The sequence below is a fragment of the Falco peregrinus genome, chromosome W (genome assembly GCF_023634155.1).
Source record: "Falco peregrinus isolate bFalPer1 chromosome W, bFalPer1.pri, whole genome shotgun sequence".
In the NCBI taxonomy this organism is placed as follows: Eukaryota; Metazoa; Chordata; class Aves; order Falconiformes; family Falconidae; genus Falco; species Falco peregrinus.
In genome coordinates, this window is record NC_073743.1 from 29,221,664 (window position 1) to 29,246,456 (window position 24,793).

Genomic DNA, 24,793 nt, shown 5'->3' on the forward strand with positions numbered 1-24,793 from the left:
ATTAATCATAGCCCAATGCTCCAATCTATCTAGATCCCTCTGCAAGGCCTCTTGTCCTGCAAGAGAGTCAACAGCACCTCCCAGTTTGGTATCGTCAGCAAACTTGCTAATGGTGCATTCAATTCCTGCTTCCAGATCATTGATAAAAATATTGAACACAATTGGCCCTAGAATTGGGTCCTGAGGAACACCACTGGTGACCGGTTGCCAGCCAGATGTAGCCCCATTCACTACAATTCTCTGAGCCTTGCCGTTCAGGCGGTTCTTCACCCAGCACACCATGTACCTGCTCATCTCACAGTTGGACAGCTTGTCCAGAAGGATGCTATGAGGGACAGTATCCAGAAAGACTACATCCACTGCCTTCCCTTCATCCACTAGGTGGGTGACCTTACCATAGAAGGATATCAAATTAGTTAGACAAGACTTTCCCTTTGTAAACCCACGTTGACTGTGCCCGATGATTGCATTATTCCTTAAATGCCTTTCAATAGTACCCAGTATGATCTTCATAATTTTCCCAGGAACTGAGGCTAGACTAACGGGTCTGTAGTTCCCTGGGTCTTCCCTCATGCCCTTCTTGTAAATTGGAATAACGTTGGCTAGCTTCCAGTCAGCGGGGACCTCCCCAGACTCCCAAGACCTTTGGTAGATGATCGAGAAGGGTACTGCCGTAACATCCGCTAGCTCCTTCAGAACTCTGGGGTGAATCCCATCAGGCCCCATGGACTTGTGTACATTCAGATGATACAGCTGGTCCCTTACAGTTTCAGTGTCCACAAATGGAAAGTCACTGTTCCCACGCTCATGGTCCTCCGACTCCGGGGACTGGGCAGCCCGAAGTCTCTCAGTATTATTAAAGACTGAGGCAAAAAAAGCATTGAATGCCTCTGCTTTTTCTGCATCGCTATTAGTCAGGTGACCATCTTCAACAGGTATCGGTCCAATGTTTACTTTAGACCTCCTCTTGCCGTTAATGTACTTTAAAAAGCCCTTGTTTGTCACAACACTGCCCAGTTTCAACTCTAATTGAGCTTTGGCCTTTTGTGTCTTCTCCCTGCATATATGAACCACAGCTCTGTACTCTTCCTGTGAAGCCCGACCTCGCTTCCAGAGATCATGCAATTTCTTTTTCCTCTTGAGCTCCACGAGGAGTTCCCTGTTCAGCCAAGGTGGTCTTCTGCCCTGCTTGCTTGACTTTTGACACACTGGAATTGCCTTCTCCTGTGCTTCTAAAAGGTGGTTCTTAAAGACTGACCAGCACTCATGGACTCCTAAGCCCTCAAAAGCAGATTCCTAGGGGACACTGCTAAGTAGCTCCCTGAATCACTTAAAGTTTGCTCTCTTGAAGCCCAGCGTAGCAACTCTGCTGACCTTTTTTTCTCACTACACTGAAAATTTTACACTCAACCCTTTTGTGATCACTGTGGCCAAGACAGCCACCTACCATCACGTCTCCCACAAGCCCTTCTCTGTTCACAAACAACAACTCCAGGAGGGCATCTTTCCTAGTTGGCTCACAGAGTACTTGTGCCGAGACATTATCTCCCACAAACTTCAAGAATTTCACAGACTGCTCATCTCTAGCAGTATGATATTCCCGGTTGATGTCTGGGAAGTTGAAATCTCCCATAAGAACAAGGGCTACCAATCCAGAGATTTCTCCCGATTGCCTACAGAAGAACTCATCAGTGCTGTCATCCTGGCTGGGCGATCGGTAGTAGATACCCACTGCAACATCTCCTTTGTTTTCCACACCCCCACCCCACCCCAGTCCTCACCCAGAGGCTCTCTACCACATCACCGCTAACTGTACGGGCTGTGCAATCAAACCTCTCCCTTACATATAGTGCAACACCTCCACCTTGCCTGCCCTGCCTGTCCTTCCTGAACAGCACGTAGTCCTCCATCCCAGCACGCCGATCGTGGGACTCATTCCATCAAGTCTCACTAATAAGAATGATATCATAGTTCTGGGAACTAACCAGCACTACCAGTTCATCCTGTTTCTTTCTCATTGTCCAGGTTTCAGCTGGGATAGGGTTAATTTTCTTCTTAGTAGCCGGTGCAGTGATGTGTTTTGGATTTGGTGTGAGAACAATGCTGATACGAAGCTGATGTTTTTGGTTGTTGCTGGGTAATGTTTATCCTAAGTCAAGGACTTTTCAGGTCCTTGGGCCCTGCCAGTGAGAGGGCTGGAGGGGGACGGGAAATTGGGTGGGGACACAGCCGGGACAGCTGACCTGAACTAGCCAAAGAGGTATTTCATACCATATGACGTCAAGCTGAGTATATAAACTGGGGGAAGAAGAAGGAAGAGGGGTGTGGATAACTGGCTAGCTGAAAAAGTTCACATAGACATAGTCCAGCTGGCTGGACAAAAATGCACATTGCTCTCAGCTTATCTGAAGTAAAGCAAAAATACACTGTCTTTGGCTGTTCTTGTTACACAATAACAGGAAGATTTTGGTGGGAAAAGAATGTTGCAGGTGGGAACAGATAACTACAGAAGAGAAACTAGGGGCGGGCTTGGTATTTAGGCAACTAACCAATAATGAGCTTAACTTTTGTAATATGTATGAGCTAATTATAACAAGGCATAAAAGGTGACTGTAAGGGACAATAAACGAAGTCTGCTGATCACTCATATTGAGCGACTGTGTCTTCCCTCCGTCGCAACAGAGGGGGACATCTGGCATTATGGCATTTGTCTTCCCGAGTAACCGTTACGCGTGATGGAGCCCTGCTTTCCTGGGGATGGCTGAACACCTGCCTGCCCATGGGAAATAGTGAATGAATTCCTTGTTTTGCTTTGCTTGCATGCGTGGCTTTTACTTTACGTATTAAATTGGTCTTATCTCAACCCTTGAGTTTTACATCCCTTTCAGATTCTCCTCCCCATCCCTCTGGGTGAGGGGGAGTGAGCAAGTGGTGGCGTGGTGCTTGATTGCCGGCTGGGGTTAAACCATGAAACTCATACTATGTGCATTGGTGTACAAGCATTTCAGATATGCTCCTGAACCCTAAATATAAATATGAATCTGTCCTCTTTCAGTTTCAAAATGTTGCTCCTTGTCCTGTCACTACAGGCCCTAGTAAAAAGTCTCTCTCTTCCCCCTTTATATATAGTAAGGCTGCAATAAGGTCTCACTGGAGCCTTCTCTTCTCCAGGCTGAATAACCCCAGCTCTCACAGCCTTTCCTCATAGGAGAGGTGTTCCAGCCCTCTGATCATTATCGTGGACCTCCTCTGGACCCACTCTAACAGAACTGGATGCCCCAGAGCTGGATGCAGTACTCCAGGTGGGGTCTCACAAGAGCGGAGTAGAGGGACGGAATTGAACTGCTGGCCATGCTTCCTTTTGTGCAGCCCAGGATGCGATTGGCTTTCTGGGCTGCAAGTGCACATTGCTGGCTCATTGTCCAATTTTTCATCCACCAGTATCCCCAAGTCCTTCTTTGCAGGGCTGCTCTCAGTCCATTCATCCCCAGTCTGTACTGATACTGGGGATTGCCCTGACCCAGGCGCAAGACCTTGGACTTGGCCTTGTTGAACTTCATGAGGTTTACATGGGCCCGCTTCTCGAGCTTGCCCAGGTCCCTCTGGATGCCATCCCTTCCCTCTAGCAAATTAACTGCATCCCTCAGCTTGGTGTCATCTGCAAACTTGCTGAGGGTGCACTCAATCCCACCGTCTGTGTTGATGAAGATATGAAATAGTACTGGTCCCAATATGGACCCCTGAGGGACACCACTCGTCACTGGTTTCCACTCGGACACGGAACCATTGACTATAACTCTTTGGACATGGCCATCCAGCCAGTTCCATATCCATCTAACAGTCCATCGATCAAACTCATCTCTCTCCAATTTAGTGGCCAGAATGTTGTGGGGGACCATATCCAAGGCCTTATAGATGTCCAGGTAGATGGCATCCATACCTCTTCCCTTGTCCACCGATGCAGTCACTCCAGCGTAAGAAGGCCACTAGATTAGTCAGGCATGATTTGCCCTTGGTGAAGCCATGCTGGCTGTCTCTAATCACCTCCCTGTCATCCATATGCCTCAACATATCTTCCAGGAGGATCTGCTCCATGATATTACCAGGCACCACGGTGAGGCTGACTGGCTGGCAGTTCCCAGGGTCCTCCTTTTTACCCTTTTTAAAAATGGGTGCAGTTTCCCTTTTACCAGTCACCGAGGACATAGTCTGACTGCCATGACTTCTCAAATATAATGGAGAATGGCTTAGCAACTACATCAGCCAATTCCCTCGGGACCCTGGCATGCATCTCGTTGAGTCCCATGGACTTGTGTATGCTCAGGTTCCTTAGGTGGTCTTGAACCTGATCTCCTCCTATGATGGGAGGAACTTCATTCTCCCAGTCCCTGTCTAGAGGTTCAGGGGATTGAGAGATGTGAGAAGAGACATTGCCAGTTTCAGGGTGATTGAAGTCCCACAAGAGGATCAGAGCCTGGGAGCGCAATGCTTCCTGTAGTTGGAGTGCTTCATCAACATCCTCCCCTTGATCCGATGGCCTGTAGTGAACACTAACCGTGAGGTTTCCTTTGTTGGCTTTTCCCTTATTTTTACCCATAAGCTCTCAACTTGTTCATCGCTTTTTCTCAAAGACAGATCTGTGCAGTCAATACAATTTTTTACATAAAGGCAATCCCCCCCCCCTCCTTCCTTTCCTGTGCTTTCTGAACAGTTTATTGCCATCAATTGCAGCGCTCCAGTCGTGCGATTCATCCCACCAAGTTTCAGTGATAGCAAATATATTATAGCTTTCTAGGTGTACAGCGGCTTCCATCATTTCCTGTTTGTTACCTATGCTGCATGCATTGCTATAGAGGCATTTTAGTGGGCCTATCAACCTTGTCACCTTTTAGAGGAACAGAGCTTATTTCCTTGAGGCATTTCACAGATGTTTCCTTGTTAGTTTCTAATATTTCTTTCATAATTTATTTTAATATTATATATTATATTTTATAGATATGTAGTTATAATTTCTTTTTAATTTTTAACAAAACATACAAAACGTAATAAATCTATATAATAAATTTATACTGCCTGGAAACCCTATTGAAAATAATTTACTACCAAAAGCAGCCATAAAAAATACCATGCATGAGCAATGATGGATGCTCTAAAATCAACTTTAAAAAGAAATCTCTAATCCTCATAATGGTCAGTTGGCCATAATACTAGAATCAATTGATGAATCTTTCATACTGGAAATAACAGAACAGAAAGTATAGTAGACTGGTATAATAAACAGGACTTAAAATGTTTCAGTTTTATGTTGGTTTAATAGGTATCAAAACTGATAAAGTTTTAGCAGTCACTGATAATACATAAACATTTAATTATCCAAAAATGAAATGACATAGCATATACATTTTGATTTTTTAATTAACCTTGTCACCTTTTTTAGACAATGTATTGGGTCTGTTTGAGCCCCATAACAGCCCTTATAGTGCTTAGCCTGTATTGATAGCTAGAAAGGTGGTGATAACACAACAGTGTTTTCACTACTGCTGAGCAGTGCTCGCGCAGCATCAAGGCTGTCTATTCAACCTCCCTCCCATCTCTCACCAGTAGCCTGAGGGTGGGCAAGATCTTGGGAGGGGACATTGCCTGAACGGCTGACACAAACTGACTAAAGGGATATTCCATATCATATGATGTATGCTCAGATATAAATGCTAAGAGAAAGGGGGGGGGGGGGGGGGCATTCGTTATCTACGATGTTTGTGTTCTGGAGCAATCTTTGTGTGTACTGAAGCCCTGCTTCCCGGGAAGTGCCCAAGCATTGCCTGCTGATGGGCAGTAGAGAATAACATCTTTTGTTTTCCTTTGCTTCCATGCGCACATGCATTTTGCTATTTCTTCATTAAACTGCCTTTATCTTGACACACAAGTTTTTTTCCCCTCTCATTTTCTCCCCCCCTGTTCTCCTGAGGAGGGGAGTGATAGAGCAGCTTGGTAAGCACCTGGCAAGCAGCCAAGATCAACCCATCACAGAGGAACAGAGCCTAATTTGTTTGAGGCATTTCACAGGTGCTTCCTTGTTGGTTTCTAGTACATCAGCAGACCTTGGCTCATTTGTCTGGACAGCAAATGGATGCTTCAGTGCCTTTCAGTAAGGTATCTTGAAGATTCACAGAACATCCACAATTGCCTAAAAAGTATAAAACCAGTGCCGATATTCTTCTACCTACTTTGAGCTGGGAAGGGAGTGGTGGGGAGTGGAGGGCATGGACTAGATACTCTCTGGAGCTCCCTTCCTCCCTTCCTATATGTATGGGCAATATCTTTTTCTTTTTTTTTTCCCCAATTAATCTGTCTCTGCTTCCACCTTCTGTGTACTTCCTTTTTGTGTTTGATTTCAGTTAGGAGCTCCATTTGCTTGGGTGGTTCTGGCTGTTCCCCAGCCAGTTCAAACCACGGGAAGCCAATGCCAGCAGCAGCAGTGCATTAGCAGCATCATCATTTTGCTGCGTGATGAGGAGAGCGTGAGGCTTTTGAGATCTTGGAGGGTGTTCAAGGAGGTTTCTGGGCCCCTGATACCCTTGGGTTGTGTGTGTGGAGGGACTGGCCAGTAGGCAACAGGTCTCACAAGAGGGGCAGGTGAGAATTGGGTGGTCCCAACTGTCACCATAGCCAGTTCAAACTGGGGGAAGCTGCATATAACCGGTCCCTAGGGAGTGCCAGTGACCAGAGTGTGGTGCTGTGGGGTATGGTGCTGAGAGGAATGGCACAGTATTTTGCGCAGCAGTTTGAGCAGAAGAGTGTGTAAGAAGTGCAGCACATCCTACCAATTGTCAGGCTGCTGCCTGCTCTGCTCACTCACAGACTTATGCTGCAGCCTCGATGGTCACCCCAGCTAGCTGTTGTCTGCGCAAGTCTACCCAGCAGCTTGAGGTTTCCAGGGAATTAGAATGGCTTATTAGGTAGTACTTTGAGGTTGTTGAAAGCATGGTAGTAGAGACCAGGCAAGGGCTGTGCTCTGCAGCAGACAGGAATCAGCTACCTAGCCAGGCTACCCAGGGACAAGTGGAGGTGGCCACTCAGAAAGAGCTTCTTATTAGGGAAGCTGCTGTCCAGGTGGAGTGCTGCAAAGACTGTACCTCACACTCCTGGATGGAGGAGGGTGCAAGCTCCACCTGTGCAAAGGTGTGCTCTGGTAGAGTCACTTCAGGCAGCAGTTGGAGGAGCTGCAGGAGGAAGTCAGCAGGTTATGTTGTATTAGGGAGGGGGAACAAGAAATAGAGTATTATTTGAGACTTTGCAAGAAGAAATACTAGGGCTTCATGGCACTGACCTCCAAAGACTACCAGACAAAGAGCTTCAGCAGTGAATAGACAGCACCTTGGAGAAAGAGGCACCATGGTCTCTCGTGACCCGTGGGAACAGCATATTGCTTCACTCCCCTTCCTTGTATGTACCAACCAGCAACAGAAATGAAATCTTGGCAGTGAACAAAACCACTGAGCAAGATTCACAGGGAGAAACCATATCTGCAGCACATACTGAAAGCTGCAAAAAGAAGCGTAGAGTGCTAGTAGTGGGTGAGAGGCACCGAGGTATCCATCAGCTGGCCTGATATACAGTCAGGGGAAGTTTTCTGCTTGCCAGGAGCCAAGATCCAGGATGTCACAGACGGACTGCCACAACTGGTAAAAGTGCAGACTACTATCTCCTACTTCTTTTCCACGTGTGCACCAGTGACATGGTAAAGCATAACCTGGGCAAGATCAAGTAGGACCTGAGATCCCTGAGGGCCCAAGTGAAAGGGACAGGTGCCCCAGTGATCTCCTCCTCTATCTTGTGAATCAAGGATAGGGGTGCAGGCAAAAATCAATTCATCAGGCAGATCAACACCTGGCTTTGTGGCTGGTGTCATCACCAGAGCTTTGGTTTCTATGGTCACGAGATATTCTTCAATGAATACAGCCTATTGGGAAGAGATAGAATCCACTGATTTAGTAGAGGCAGGAGAATCTTTGCCAGTATATTGGCTGACAGTGAATTGTGCTTTAAACTAACAAACTTGGGGGTGAGGGGGGGTAGGGTCCACAGCTGTGACACCTGTATATCCATAAGCAACAGGGCAGATAAGCACACCTACCAGAGTAGTGAGGAATGCTTCCCAACCCTTTCCAAAGGCAAGAACCCCAAGTCCAACCACCTCAAGTGCATATATACCAATGCACGTAGTCTGGGCAACAAACAGGAAGAACTGGAGCTCCATGCCCAGTCTGAGAGTTATGATGTCATAGGAATCAAAGAAACCTGGGGGGTGGGGGAGAGGAACTCACATGACTGGAAGACCACAATGGATGGCTATGAATTCTTTCAGAAAGATAGGAAGGGAAGAAGCGGAGGTGGAGTTGCACTTTATGTACAAGAGAAATTTGAGTGTATGGAGGTGAGCTATGGAAACCATGAAAGTGCTATCATTGAATGCTTTTGGATCATGATTGGAGGGATCGTCACCAAGGGGGATCTTATGGTAAGTATCTGTTACTGACCTCCCAAGCAGGATGATGAGGCTGACAAAACCTTACTTTGGCCGCTCAAGGAAGTCTCAGGCCAAGAGAACCTGATACTCATGGGTGAAGTCAATTACCCAGACATTTGTTGGGAAAACAACACAGCAGTGCACAAATTGTCTGTTAAGTTCCTGGAATGCATTGAGGACTGTTTCCCGCTATAGATACTGGACATACTGACTAGGAACAGCACATTGCTAGATTTACTGCTCGCAAACTGAGAAGACTTACTTGACAGCATAGCTACCAATGGTAGCCTTGGGTATGGCAACCACAACATTGTGGAGTTTAAGATCCTGCTGAGCACACTGAAGGCCAGTAGTAGGATAAAGATCCTGGATTTTAGAAGAGTCAACTTAAAATTGCTCAGAGCCCAGCTGTGAGGGATTCCATGGGAAGCATCCAGGTAGGGTAAAGGAGCTTGTGAGTGCTGGGAATTATTCAGGAACAGCTTCCTGGAAGCACAAGAACAGTCCATCCCCTACAAAGGGAAATGAAGAAGGCAGATCAAGAGATCACCCTGACTTAACAATGATCTTTTGGATGTGCTTAAAAGCAAAAAAGAAACATACTGGCTATGGAAAGGTGGCCAAATAGCCAACAAGGACTACAAGAACCTTGCTAGGACATGTAGAGATGCAGTCAGAAAGGCTAAGGCTCAGTTAGAACTAAAACTGGCCAGAGAAAAAGAAGAAAGGGTTCTTCAGGTATGTGAGCAGTAAGCAGAAGCACAGGGAAGACAGGCCCATTACTAAACAGGGCAGGGAAGCTAGTCACTAATAATGCTGACAAGGCAGAGGTTCTCAATACGTTTGCCTCTGTCTTTACTTGTGTAGATGGACCCCAGATGACAGGATCAAGTAGCTACAACAATCTATGTGTCAACATTCCTCTTGTAGTGGAGGAAGGGCTGGTCTGCAGCCTTTTCCAAGGGCTCAACTCACATAAATCTATGGGCCTGGATGGAATCCATTCCAGGGTGTTCAGAGAAGTGGCTGACATTGTTGCAAGGCCACTGTCTACAATCTTTGAAAAGTCATGGAGATCAAGGGATATCCCTAATGACTGGAAGAGGACAAATGTCATACCCATCTACAAGAAGGGCCCAAAAGAGGACCCAGGAAACTACAGGCCCATTAATCTTACTTCAGTTTCTGGGAAAGTAATGGAATGTGTTCTAGAAACTATCACAAGCCAAATGAAGCACATGATTGGAAAAACCCAACAAAAAATTACCAAAGGCAAACCAAGCCAGACTAACGTGATCACCTTCTACAACAAACTAACACTTTATGTCAAAGTGGGAAGAGTAGTGGATGTTGTTTACCTGGATTTCTGCAAAGTGTTCAACACTGTTTCCCACAGCCTTTTCCTGGACAAACTGGCAAGACACAGTTTGGATGGGTGGTATGCAAGATGAGTAGGAAAATGGCCAACAGGCCACACTCAGAGGGTGACGATCAATGGGTTTTACTCAGGTTGGCAGCCTGTCACAAGTGAGAACCTGCAGCATCTGATACTGGGCCCCACGATGTTCAACATTTTCATAAATGATCTGGATGATGGGATTGAAAGCACCATCACCAAGTTTGCTGATAACACCAAACTGAGTGGTGAGGTGGATGTGTCAGAAGGGAGAGCCATCTTATAGAGACACCTGGACAAGCTGGAAGAGTAGGCTAGCTAGAACAGTATCATAAAATAATATAATTATTTGGATTGGAAGGGACCTTAGAGATTGTCTAGTTCCAACTCCCCTGCCATGGGCAGAGACACCTTCCACTAGACCAGGTTGCTCAAAGACCCATCCAACCTGGCCTTGAACACTTCCAGGGATGGGGCATCTACAACCTCTCTGGGCAACCTGTTCCAGTGTTTCACCACCCTCATCATAAAGAATTTCTTCCTTATATCTAGTCTGAATCTACCCTCTTTCAGTTTAAAACCATTACCCCTTGTCCTATGGCTACAGGCCCTACTAAAAAGTCTGTCCCCATCTTTCTTATAAGCCCTCTTTAAGTATTGAAAGGCCACAATAATTAGGTCTCCCCGAAGCCTTCTCTTCTCCAGGCTGAACAATCCCAAACTCTCTCACAGCCTTTTTTCACAGGAGAGGCGTTCCAGCCCTCTGATCATTTTTGTTCATGTCTTTCTTGTGCTGGGGACCCCAGAGTTGGACATAGTACTCCAGGTGGGGTCTCACAAGAACATAGTAGAGGGGCAGAATCACCTTCCTTGACCTGCTGGCCATGCTGCTTTTGATGCAGTCCAGGATAAGCTTTCTGGGCTGTGAGAGCACATTGCTGGCTCATTTCCAGCTTTTTGTCCACCAGCACCCCCAAGTCCTTCTCCATAGGGCTGCTCTCAGTCCATTCTCATCCTAGCTTGTACTGATTCTGGGGGTTGCCCTGACCCAGGTGCAGGACCTTGGCCTTGTTGAACTTCATGAAATTCACATGGGACCACTTGTTGAGCTTATCCAGGTCCCTCTGAATGGCATTACATCCCTCAGACATGTCAACCATACCACTCAGATTGCTGTCATCTGCAAATTTGCTGAGGGTGTGCTCGATCTCACTATGTCATTCATGAAGCTATTAAACAGTACTGGTCCCAATATGGACCTCTGAGGGACACCACTTGTCAACGATATCCATCTAGACATTGAGTCATTGAACACTACCCTCTGGATGTGACCATGCAGCCAATTCCTTATCCTTGTCCACCCATCAAATCCATATCTCTCCAATTTAGGGATGTTGTGGGGGACCGTGTTAGAGGCCTTACAGAAGTCCAGATAGATGACATCCATAGCTCTTCCCTTGTCCACTGATGTAGTCACTCCATCATAGAAGGCCACTAGGTTGGTCAGGCAAGACTTGCCCTTGGTGAAGACATGCTGGCTGTCTCAAATCACCTCCCTGTCATCCATGTGCCTTAGCATAGCTATTAGCAGGATCTGTTCCATGATCTTCCCAGGCACAGAGGTGAGGCTGACAGGTTGGTAGTTCTCAGTGTCTGTCTTTCTACCCTTTTTAAAAACGGGTGCAGTTTCCCTTTTTCCTGTCACCAGGGACATCACCTGACTGCTGTGACTTTTCAAATATGATGGAGAGTGGCTTGACAACTATATCAGCCAGTTCCCTCAGGACTTTGGGATGCATCTCATCAGGCCCCATAGACTTATGTATGCTCAGGTTCCTCAGGTGGTCATGAACCTGATCTTCTCTTACAGTGGGAGGGACTTTTCTCCCCCAGTCCCTGACTTGAAGTCCATCCACTTGAGTGATACGGGAAGGGAGACTGACAGTTTGAAATTTAAAAGATGTGCAAATTCCTGCACCTGGGACAACATAACTATAGAGCCCAGTATAGGCTAGGATCTATGTGGCTGGGGAGTAGCCATGCTGAAAGGGACCTGGGGTTGCTAGTACACAACAAGCTGAAAGTGTCAGCAGTGCACCGCTGCAGCAACAAAGGCAAATCAGGTCCTGGGCTGCATCTGCAGGGGGATTATTATCAGAGATAGAGATGTGATCATCCCCCTCTGCTCAGCCCTTGTCAGGCTGCACCTGCAGTACTGTGTCCAGTTCTGGTCTCCACAGTTCAGGAAAGACACACACAGACTGGAGAGGGTCCAAAGGAGGGCCACAAAGATGATCAAAGGGCTGGAGAACCTGCCCTATGAGGTAAGACTGAAGGAGTTAGATCTATCCTTCCTGGAGAAAAGAAGGGTTGGGGGAACCTCATCACAGTATTCCAGTACTTAAAGGGCAACTATAAAGAGGACAGAGGCTCTCTCTTAACAAGGAGCCACATGGAGAAGACAAAGTGCAATGGGTAAGACAAAGTGGCACAGGGAGCTTTATCTCGACATAAGAAAGAATTTTTTTACGGTGAGAATAATCACTCACTGGAACAACCTCCCCAGGGACATGGTAGAATCCCCATCGCTGGAGATTTTCAAGATGTTATTGGACAAGGTGCTAGATAATCTCATGTAACCTCCCTTTTCCACAAAAGGTTGGACCAGATGATCTTTTGTGGTCCCATCCAACATAGGCTGTTCTATGTTTCTATACTTCTATGCTTGCCTTTCTACTCATTGGATTGGACTGTTCTTGTTTTCTGAGAAGGCTGTCCTCAAAGATCAGCTAGTTCTGGTCCCCTTTTCCCTCCAGGGCAGTTTCCCATGGGATCCTGCCAGGCAGGGCCCTGAACAGGCCAGTATCTTCTTTTCTCAAGCCCAGGGCTGTAATTATACTGTTTTAATTTTCTAAAGTTAAACCATTTCAATTTTCCATTAAACAAATTAGCAAAGTTTTGGTTAGCTAAGATTTTATGTGGAGAAAATTTTTTAGAAAAAGTTATTAAGTTCTAAGATTTCATCTTTCCTGCATATCATCATCAGACATTGGATAATTTGGCATCTAATCTATTTTATAAAATGCAAATGTGTTTGGAAGAATAAATCATGAGATCTGGAAACATGAGTAAAACTTAAAACTATTTTTGGAAGATTTAGGAATCTAAAGTAGTCTGCACTCCCTGTCAGTTGGACAGAGTAATGTTTTCATTATTGTTAGCTGTAGCCTAATGAAGAGAGGGAGAAATGAACTGAAGTGGAGAAATGAGGGCATTCTCTAGGATTTGCATCAGTCTCTTGGGCTTCTAAGACCCACCTCTTGGACTCCATCTCTTCAAGTGAGATTTTTCTTGCAGACATCATTTGTACCATTTCCTCTGGCCAGAGCTATTTTTACTGTCAACAATGATCTTATGCCTTTGTATTTTTCCTTATCTTACTAATATCTAGTTTTTTTCTTTCCCCTTTTGGGGGAAATTCCAGTGTTCCACCCTCCTGGCAGACACTTATTGAACTATTTCCCCTAAGTTAAGTACCCTCTATTAAATAGGGCTGTTTATTAAGTTGCCTGCGGCGAATGAAGAGACGGGATGCAGCTTGATGCAAGCAAGTTGTCCATTTATTAGTGATTTTCTTACAATTATATATGTTTCTACCTTCTACATATTACACACTGATTGGTTAAATCTTAAGCGTAAAAAACACTGATTGGTTGATATTTAAGGCACACCGTTAGAACAGTAGGTACTTACTAGTTTATCTTGACCTAGCAATAATTTTTATTCCAGGGTTAGGGAGTTTCTTTCTACGCGTCTTTCTTGATTACATATTGGTGCCATCTGTTCCCTTATCTGGCTACTTGTTTCTCTGTCCCTCTGGTTGCCTCCTCAACTGTGACGGCTCAGGGGTCTGCAGTTAGCTTGTTCCTTTGCTCCCAGGGCTTGTGCCCTACAAGTTCTAACAAGTCTCTATTCATCAGGCTATCAGTACTTGGACTCTTGTCCTTGAGGCCTTGTCCTACATCTCCCCCTTCCTGTTGCACAAAAAGAACCCCTGAAATCGAGCAAAAACAAGGCACAAGTAATAGAACAAATAAAAAACCAACTAAGGCATATTATCAATGTCAAAATAACCCACTGTCTTTGTTCCGTACAATTTTACCATTTCCCCTTTTTGTTTTTGAACAGCTAGTACCAGGTTTGCCATGTTCTGCAGGGCCCTTGCAAACATGACAGCAACCAAGGTAACAGCAAACAAACAATATTGCCAATTGAGTGAATGGATGCCAAAAAAGGCTGAAATTTTGATAACATGTTGCTGCAATGGGGCGCCTAAAATCCACGCAGCACATACCATCAAAATCCTCACAGCCGAATCGTGTCCTTGAACCAACAACAAAAAGCAGTGGCAATTTTGACTCACATTCTTAACTGCCTACCAAACAAGGTGATTTAACTCTTTAATGCTTTCCCTGCTGTTACTCTGGATAAGAGAAGAACTGCTGCGACACGTTCCCATCATAGCCTCCTACTACATTAGCATCTACAGAAAGACAATTATTGACATTCAAAGTGTAAACAATATCAGCTTCTTTTGGATTAACACTATACATAGATGGAAGGGCACACCAAACAAGAACTGGTTCAGTCAAAAAGTTCGAAACATAGCATGCCTTCTCTGAACATACCTCTGGGGTCATTCCCTTCATTCCCTCTCTTTTTTATGCAAAGAGTATCACTTTTACCATAACAGAGAAGCCCCTATTTACATCTCTGAGCCCGGACAAAAACCGCAGCTGTATGCTCCACCAGGCTCAGGGCAGAAATCATTCATGTAGTTACATAGCTATATATCTCTACAAGCATGCAGACACCTATTAGACACTAGATAACCATGTTTATCTTTCCTATTCTCCTTCACAATACCCAGCTGTTCTCTCATCTCTTGTTAGGTCAAATATTCTCCAGTTTCCTCTCCTATCTCTCTTCAGACATTCTCTATCCTCCCCTTTTTTGCTTGTTAATTGTGATGAGGCAAAGGTTGTGTGTAGCTGGGTGACCATGACCTGCTTTAAGTTACAATCAACTAAACACTGAATACAGGAAAAAAAGGTATGGGAGACATAAGGCAAACATCAATAAGGTGGTTAAAGATAATTATAATAAATCCTGCAATACTTTTGAGTCATGGCCCAAAGTTTCCCAGCCGTGAGAAGAGACCAAAGGCATCCCGCCCCTGGCTCTGTTGCAGATCTTTGTTTTAAGGCTTTTGAGTTTTGTATACTTTTGTAAATTAATTCACAGTGGTCACTCAGATTCACGTAACACATCCTATCAAAGTCTTCACACATTTGTGTCCCTGTGCTAATAATAAAAATCAATAGCAACTCGGTTCTGTAGCAACATATGATGGACAGAATCAACATCTGTTAATAAGCCAGAAAAAAAAAATAGTATTTGTAGTATTACTTTGTTTAGCAAGCTAGCAGCCTAATTTACTAAGCAAGTTAAAAGCGTGTACTATTCTTACAGAAGAGATTAGAGAAGCAAAAATGTGTTATGCTGCATTCCAGAACTCAGCCTGAGAATTACAGTCTGCTGTGAGTTCTGCGTTACAATCATTTGACACATGTTGGGGTTGCGATTGTGAAAGTTGCCCGTTTACAATTTTCATTGGCATTATCACAGCTAGTTGTTTTAAAAGCAACCCTTGAGCTTCCTGATGTTCGACTAGTTGCAAAATATTCTGAAGCCAATCAATCAAGTTAGTATTAAAGTTAGTGACTCTCTAGGACCCTGCAAGACTGTGGCAAGACTCCCGCATCCTGACTGCCTTAATAGCCATCTCATTCATTTGCAAACAGTTGTCCCTGGGATACCTTGCCTGAGTCACAGAATCGGCACAGTTAATTGCTCCAGCCAACTGCTCATAGTTAACAGCAATTCCCCGATTAAGGTTTTCAGTCAAGGCCACTACACATAGATCACAAAAATCAGATAACCACATCATATACTGTATCAGTTAGTACCATACAAAGCAATGACTTCCAGTCATGCAGTGTGAGTGTGTAAGGCTCTGCCATCACTTCAAGAAGGGACATAGCAAATGTATTATGAATCCTCCCTTCCCGCACTGCTTTGCTTAACTCTTTAACAGCCTCATATTGCACAGGCTGCCACTCTGCAGGTTGATTTGTCTGACAAAATACTGAACATGCCATAGCGACTCCCAAATCCCCTCGCTTAAGTGTTTCCCGCTTGCACTCCTGCCACCAATCCCTCAGACCCCCTTTCACCCTCCCCCAAAGTACAATCAATGCATCCGGAGAGACAAGGGGGTGGGGGAAAGGTCTAGCTCCTTTTCCAGATCTATAGGACCTGGATCAAAAGGTTTATCAGTGTCAATAAAATCATTGTCCGAGTTGTCCTGTTCCCATGCTTGGTCCTGTGTTGTGAGGGTCGCTGCAGTCAGTGACAGAAGCTTTGGGGGCAGAGGAGGTGTGGACAGAATCGGCATCGTTGAAAGTGTGTTGAGTCGCGCTGTCGGTGGAATTTACAGCTTCCTCTGGTTTAGCACCATTAGTAGAATTAGTCCACACTGGGCAAAGAGTAGTCAGAATTTGCCACCAAGGTGCTAAATGCATTCCCGACACGGAGCTCCCCTCTGCGGCAGCATCATACAATTGTCTGCTGACCGCTTTAATTTCTTTCAAAGTCTCTAAAGTTTCTTGACTGCTCGCCTGTCTCAATGAGTACAGGTTTCTAAAGCTTCTTAAAATTTCTTCAAATATTTAAAATCTCTAAGGTTTCTTGGCTGCTCACCTGTCTCGATGCATACAGGCGTTATCCTCGGGGTTTAGGTTGTCCGCCTGGTCCAGACAGCAAGACGATCGTTCAGCCAAGCCGTCTCCTCCGGAACGCAGCCCTCTTCCACAAGCTGGCTTTTTTCCGTCCTTATTCTTCCAAGGCTTCGGAACACCACCATAGGGGTCACCATTTGAGGAGATTGAGGCACGGACTCCCTGATCTGACTAGAAGACCCTTTATGAGTCCATATACGTCTCTTTCTGGGGACGAAGCCTGATTCCCCGTTACAGATTTCCCACAGCTCACCTCTCAACTCCGGAGGGATTTATGGCTGGCCGGCTCCTGCTTCCTTTCAGCAGATCATTCAAAGTTCTGTGGGATTCGCTGCATGTCGCTCAGTTAGGCGATTCGAGAGTCCCTCCACGTCAGATCCTTCACCGGATCACGTGGGGGTCACCAATTTGCGGCAAATGAAGAGACGGGACGCAGCTTGATGCAAGCAAGTTGTCCATTTATTAGTGATTTTCTTACAATTATATATGTTTCTACCTTCTACATATTACACACTGATTGGTTAAATCTTAAGCGTAAAAAACACTGATTGGTTAATATTTAAGGCACACCGTTAGAACAACAGGAACTTACTAGTTTATCTTGACATAGCAATAATTTTTATTCCAGGGTTAGGGAGTTTCTTTCTACGCGTCTTTCTTGATTACATATTGGCGCCATCTGTTCCCTTATCTGGCTACTTGTTTCTCTGTCCGTCTGGTTGCCTCCTCAACTGTGACGGCTCAGGGGTCTGCAGTTAGCTTGTTCCTTTGCTCCCAGGGCTTGTGCCCTACAAGTTCTAACAAGTCTCTATTTATCAGGCTATCAGTACTTGGATTCTTGTCCTTGAGGCCTTGTCCTACAGTACCCTGGTTCAAAGGAAGATATAACATCTGATCTGGTAGCAGATGCTTCACTTACCATCCATTGGAGATATTCAGTGATGCCTCAGTTTAATAAAATCAATCATGTATCCCCAAGGAAATTTCTCCAAACTGTCTTGCTTGCACATGTTATTGCAATGGAAATGATGGCTTGATTGTAGCTCTGAAAAGAAGGTGCTACTAGATGACCATACAGGTTCTGGAGCCTCCCCCCCCACACCCCCCCTTTAAAAAAATTGTTGTTTTCATTAGGCTGTACTGTAGTCTCTCTAGATTAACTGTTAATTTCTCACAGCTGCTCTTAAAGCTTTTGAAATACCAAGAATAAAACAACAAAAAAAATTTAAAAGTAGATTAAGTAACATGAAAACAAGCAATATGGTACAGAACCTGAAAAGCTTTTGGGATATTAAAATTAAGTTTTAGATGTTTTTGCTGTCTCTGAAGAACAAGAGAGAATCCATGATGGTCATAGTTAATACAGTAGAAGTTCTGACTTGGTTCTTATTATGGGTTCAAAATGTTGGTGCCAGTTGATTTTACGGAGCATTGTAGGATTTTATGATTAATGTAAAAATTATCATTTGGGTAAATAAGCTAATTTTTATCATCTGACTATTTTATTGCAATACATACCATGGAATAAAGCTTGTTGGTCTTGAATTGTTGGCTAAAATTTTTTAATTACTGCAAAATCCAGATTCTTCATTTTAGAAAAGCTGATCAGTGTTATTTACTTGTGTATTTTGAACTATATCAATTTGAAAGTTCAAGTTAGTACACAGGACCAAATATCCACTATATTAAATACCTAACAAAAGATTACCCGTTAAAGGGTAATGATCCTGGTCATTATGAACATGAAGTGAAGAATGACATAAGGTTAATGAGTTAAGTGAAAAGTTTAAAATTAACTGGTTAATGAGGCCCAGATGTTTAATAGTTAGAAAGACTTTTTTAATCCCTTCACAAATTGTAATTCTGGCTTAGTTTGATTACTTTTTATCGTAACACTGTACATGTCCAATTTAACATCTCACTGCTGAACTGGATGTCTTAAAATACAAATGAGCTCAGAATTTCAAACTTCAGTCAGAGAGTTTCAGTGAATGTAAAATCAATCCAAAACATTTATAGCATTTATAGTACTCTTGTATATAGGACCATCTTGGCTGACATTTTTTTAGTCATGTTTGCAGTTTTGTAACATACATCGTTGTCTATGTTGTTTAACACCAGACAACAACTAAGTGCCACACAGCCATTTGTTCACTCCCCCCCCCCCCCCCCCCAATGGGATGGAGAAGAGAATCAGGAGAAAAAGTAAACCTTGTGGGTTGAGATAAAGACAATTTAATAGGACAGCAAAGGAAGAGAAAATAGCAACAATAATAATACAAAAAGAATATATAAAACAAGTGATGCACAATGCAATTGCTCACCACCTGCTGACCTATGCCCAGCCTGTCCCTGAGCAGCAATTCCCACCTTCCGGCCAAGTCCCCCCAGTTTATATACTGAGCATGATGTTCTATGGTATGTAATAATCTTTTGGCCAGTTTGGGTCAGCTGTCCTGACTGTGCCCCCTCCCAGCTTCTTATTCACCTCCAGCCTTCTCTCTGGCAGGGCACGAGAAGCTGAAAAGTCCTTGACTTAGTATAAGTTCCACTTAGCCACAACTAAAAACATCAATGTGTTATCAACATTATTCTCATCCTAAACCCAAAATACAGCACTATACCAGTTACTAGGAAGAAAATTAACTCTTATCTCAGCTGAAACCAGGACAACAGTATACAAAATAAATGGCATCTAAATAAAAATCCAGCTTTGACTGTAGGATTAAAAAAGTTAAACAGTTCTATACATTATTATATAATGTATTAATATTTGAATGAGATCTTCCTTTCATCTCTTCAATTCTTGTCATACTTTTCTCCACCCCTCTTCAGATGGGACTGAAAACATTTTATGTGAAGTTTAATGAATACTTATTTTAAACAGTGAGTCCAAGTTAATTAGTACTTTGACATAATGAAATATTATTTTGTGTGGAGGCAGGGGTTCTTTGCCAAGCCTATTAAGTCTGGTTATAGCAACTGTACACTCTTTTCTACAGTGTTTTTTTCCCTCGCTTAAACAATCAAAATAAATAACTACTACTTCTTTTGTTTTCTTTTCCTGAAGTCGAACGACCTATCCTTACACGGAAACTCAGATGTATAGCCAAAACACTGGGGGAAATTACTTCGATACTCAAGGAAGTTCTGCACAGGCAGCAACAGTGGTCTCCTCTCATAGTATGGTGGGCACCGGAGGGATTCAGATGGATGTTGCAGGAGGACAGCTCATTAGCAGCTCAGGAGGGAGCTATCTGATTGGCAATTCAATGGAAAATTCTGGTCATTCAGCTACTCATACAACGCGGGCCTCCCCAGCTACAGTAAGTACTTCAGAACTTAAATCTTTGGGGATAGTTTCTTAGTCACTATGATGTTCCTGCATGCTGACATGTTTCTGTAGCAAAAAGCATATTATGTTGGCAGAATCAGTAATACATGGCTTTACCTTGCAAATATTTACATTTAGTTCAACTTTGTGTATGTGAATAGTATTAATTGAGTGCTGTCATGGTTTAAATCCAGCTGGCAACTAAGCACCATGCAACTGCTCGCTCACTCCCCCCACAGTGGAATGGGGGAAAGAATCAGAAGAGTAAAAGTGAGAAAGCTCGTGGGTTGAGACAAAAACAGTTTAATAATTTTAAAAAAGAAATAACATTAATAATAATCATGAAAAGAAAAAAAAAAGAGGGAAAAATAAAACTCAAGAAAGACAAGTGATGCAAATGAAAACCATTGCTCACCACCAACCAACTGGTGCCCAGCCAGTCCCTGAGCAGCAGCCCCCCCTGCAAACTGTCCCCCTAGTTTTATTGCTGAGCATGATGTCATATAGTATGGAATATCCCTTTGGTCAGTTGGGGTCAGCTGTCCCAACTGTGTCCCCTCCCAACTTTTTGTGTACTCCCAGCCTACTCACTGGTGGGGTGGGGTGAGAAGCAGAAAAAGCCTTGACTCTGTGTAAGCACTGCTCAGCAATAACTAAAAAATCCCTGTGTTATCAGCACTGTTTTGGTTACAAATCCAAAACATAGCCCCATACCAGGTAATATGAAGAAAATTAACCCTATCCCAGCCAAAACCAGCACAGTGCACTGGGGATGCTCACATGCATAAGAATGTGGATGAGACTGAAAATTTGTAGTACTGGGGACTGAAATAGATTCTTTAGACACTTCATCTTCCTTTCTGAATAAGAGAAAATATTACTAAGATGATCTATAGCTAATATAAAATTTAAATAAAATAGCTCATCATACAGCTGTTTGACTTCATTTATGTTTTGACTCCATATTATTGTTGGGTTTGTAGCTTATTTCAAGATATTTGTTACTTTTTCAGAATACTAAGAATATATTATTTCAGTTCATTGTTATGGTTTGAACTTGGCTGAACACCAGGTGCCCACCAAAGCCACTCTATCACTCCCCTTCTCAGCTGGACAGGAGAGAGAAAATATAATGAAAGGCTTGTGTGTTGAGATAAGGACAGGGAGATCACTCAGCAGTTACTACCACAGGCAAAACAGACTCAACTTGGGGGAAATAATTTGATGTATTGCCAATCAAAAGTCAGAGTGGGATAATGAGAAATAAAAACAAATCTTAAAATACCTTCCCCCCACCCCTCCCTTCTTCCTGGGCTCTACTTCACTCCTGATTACTCTACTTCCATCCTCTGAGCAGTGCAGGGGGACAGGGAATTGGGGTTGCGGTCAGTTTGTCACACGTTTCTACTGTTCCTTCCTCCTCACACTCTTCCCCTGCTCCAGCATGGGGTCCCTCCCATGGGAGACAATTCTTCATGAACTTCTCCGGCATGAGTCCTTCCCATGGGCTGCAGTTCTTCAAAAAGTGCTTCAGCATGTTTCTTTTCCATGGAGTGCAGTTCTTCAGGAACAGACTGCTCTGGTGTGGGTCCCCCACAGGGTCACAAGTCCTGCCAGCAAACCTGCCTCAGCATGATCTCCTCTCTCCATGGGTCCACAGGTCCTACCAGGAGCCTGCTTCAGTATGGGCTTCCCACGAGGTCACAGCCTCTTTCAGGGCACATCCATCTGCTCCGGTGTGGGGTCCTCCATGGGCTGCAGGTGGAGATCTGCTCCACCATGGACCTCTGTGGGCTGCAGGGGGACAGCCTGCCTCACCATGGTCTTCACCATGGGCTGCAGGGAAATCTCTGCTCTGGTGTCTGGATCGCCTCCTCCCCCTCTTTCTGCACTGACCTTGGTGTCTGCAGAGTTGTTTCTTTCACATATTCTTATTCCTCTTTTCTGCTGCAATTTTTTGCACAGATTTTTCCCCCCCTTCTTAAATATGTTATCACAGAGGTGCTACCACCATTGCTGATTGGTTCAGCCTTGACTAATGGTGGGTCTGTCTTGTAGCCAGCTGGCATTGGCTCCATTAAACATAGGGGAAGCTCCTGGCATCTTCTCACAGAAGCCACCCCTGTAGCCTTCCTCTGCTACCAGAACCTTGCCATGTAAACCCAGTACAATTTTCATTACTTATTTATGGTAGTTCTCAATTCCATTTCAACATCAGCTCATTGTGGAAATGTGTTAAGGGATGGAAAAATGCCTTCTGTTGCAACCATGATAGTTAATAATATAGAAACCTAAGCATGAAGACAAACACGTTCCTTTCCCTTAGGGAATTCCAGGGATGTAAATGAGTTTATGCTCATTCTAGCTTTGCTGGATAGCCTTAATGAATACTTACCAAACCTTTGATAACATTCTGACCTGGTTGCAGAGATTTGGAAATAACATATAAGAGAACTTGGGACACTTGCAGTAACAAGAGTTGAAAGCTGTCTTGGAGGGATTGATAGCAAGGTATAGGACGATTAATGAGCATTTCTTTTAATTATTTTTTTTAGTAGGGTTTTTTTTGGTCAAAAAAGTTACTTAAAGAATTTTACTTTTGCAAACCAGTGTAATGAGTAAAAACTCATTAAAAAATATCAAATAGCAAAAGCAACACTTCATCTTATTTCTTGACTTTGCATAATCAGGTAAAAAATGTTTTCACTCATTTGAAAAATATTTCATGGAACATGATTACAAAGTGCAGGCAGAATGAGAGTAGGTTTATCTAAGCAAAAGCAATGAATCTTCTGAAGTGATGTAAATTTAAAAAGTAATGTTTCTTTAAAATATTTAAATGGCAAAAATATTCCTGTTTCATATTAGTTATTATGAATTACTTTATATTTGAATAAAAATAAACCTTTACACATTAGAAACGTTCTTCTCAATTGAACATGTCATCTACAGATGGCAACCTTTTGTTGTCTAGCAAAATATCATGTCATAAGTTTAGTATTGTAAACTGACAATAAATTTCAATAAGTGGAAACAATAAATTTAGTGTAGGATCAAAGTGTAGATGACATACAGTCAGTAAACACAAACAATTTTCAAGGAATCCAGGAAGAGTAGTAGACTTTGATATCCTAGAATCATTTGATTGGTATCAAAACTCCATATCAATTTTTGCAAATGAAAAGATGAATAATTTTGGGATGGCCAAAATTAGAAGCTAGAATTTTAATTTTTTTAAAATTAAATATTTTAATGTTTACAAGGATTTATGTCCAAATACAAATGCTGAAATTCAACAGAGTAATTACTAACTTTTACCTCATCCCAATATAAGTCCATATTGTTCTCATTCTAAAAATAATGCCTTATGCAAAAAAAACTTGAAGTACATACCTTTCACTATCCTGCACTTCCTTCATGTTAAAGAAAACCTGTTAATTAGAATGTTCTGAATTATTTTTATTTTGCTTTATCTAGCTTTTAAGGAATACAGATTAAAATTAAATTACAATTCCAATATTGTGTTTCGACTGTTAAATAGTTTTCCTCCCATTTTTAAGGCACTATATATAGTGTGTAGTTAAATAAATGAGGCATTAGAATACATTAAAGTGCATTTCTTGTGGATAAATTATTAAGCAGGAAACTACAAAATTACTTTCATTATTATTCTTTTATAGACTCATGAAAAGGTTTGGTTTGGAACAGGCCTTGAAAGATCATCTAGTCCAACCCTCCTGCCATGGTCAGGTACATCTAGTGGATGAGGGAAAGGCTGTGGATGTTGTTTACGTGGACCTTAGTAAAGCCTTTGACACTGTCTCCCATAGCATTCTCCTGGAGAAACTGGCTGCTCATGGCTTGGACAAGTGTACTCTATGCTGGGTTAAATGCTGGGTGGATGGCTAAGCCCAAAGAGTGATAGTAAATGCAGTTACATCCAGCTGGTGGCCAATCACAAGTGGTGTTCCCCAGGGCTCAGTATTGGGGCCTGTTCTGTTTAATATTTTTATCAATATTCTGGATGAGGGGATTGAGCACACCCTCAGTAAGTCTGCAGACGACACCAAGTTGGGGAGGGCGTTGATCTGCTTGAGGGTAGGAAGGCTCTCCAGAGGGATCTGGACAGGCTGGATCAACAGCCCGAGGCCAACTGTAGGAGGTTCAACAATGAGAAGTGCTGGGTCCTGCACTTGGCTCACAACAACCCCACACAATGCTACAGCCTTGGGGAAGAGTGGCTGGAATGCTGCCTGGTAGAAAAGGATCTGGGGGTGCTGGTTGACAGCTGGTTGAACATGAGCCCCCAGTGTGCCCAGGTGGTCAAGAAGGCCAATAGCACCCTGGCTTGTATCAGAAATAGTGTGGCCAGCAGGACTAGGGAAGTGACTGACCCCCTGTACTGGGCACTGGTGAGGCCACATCTCAAATACTGTGTTCCATTTTGGGCCCCTCACTTCAAGAGGGATATAGAGGTGCTGGAGTGTGCCCAGAGAATGACAATGAAGCCGGTGAAGGGTCTGGAGCACAAATCTTATGAGGAAAAGCTGAGGGAACTGGGGTTGTTTAGTCTGGAGAGGAGGATGCTCAGGGGGGATCTTATTGATCTGAAAGGAGGTTGCAGGAAGTGGGGGTAGGTCTCTTCTCCTGGATAACTAGCGACAGGACAAAAGTTA

General features: G+C 43.6%; 1 protein-coding gene across 3 annotated transcripts in view; it reads left to right on the plus strand.

Annotated features, from left to right (window-relative positions):
* LOC129783029 (transcription factor RFX3-like) overlaps window positions 1-24,793 on the plus strand; it is a 192,447-nt gene that overhangs the window by 110,580 nt on the left and 57,074 nt on the right. For all 3 annotated transcript variants that reach the window (XM_055792685.1, XM_055792686.1, XM_055792687.1), the window contains exon 4: window positions 19,854-20,109. In XM_055792685.1, coding sequence (XP_055648660.1) covers window positions 19,854-20,109 — 256 coding nt within the window. The remainder of the gene's footprint in view (window positions 1-19,853; window positions 20,110-24,793) is intronic.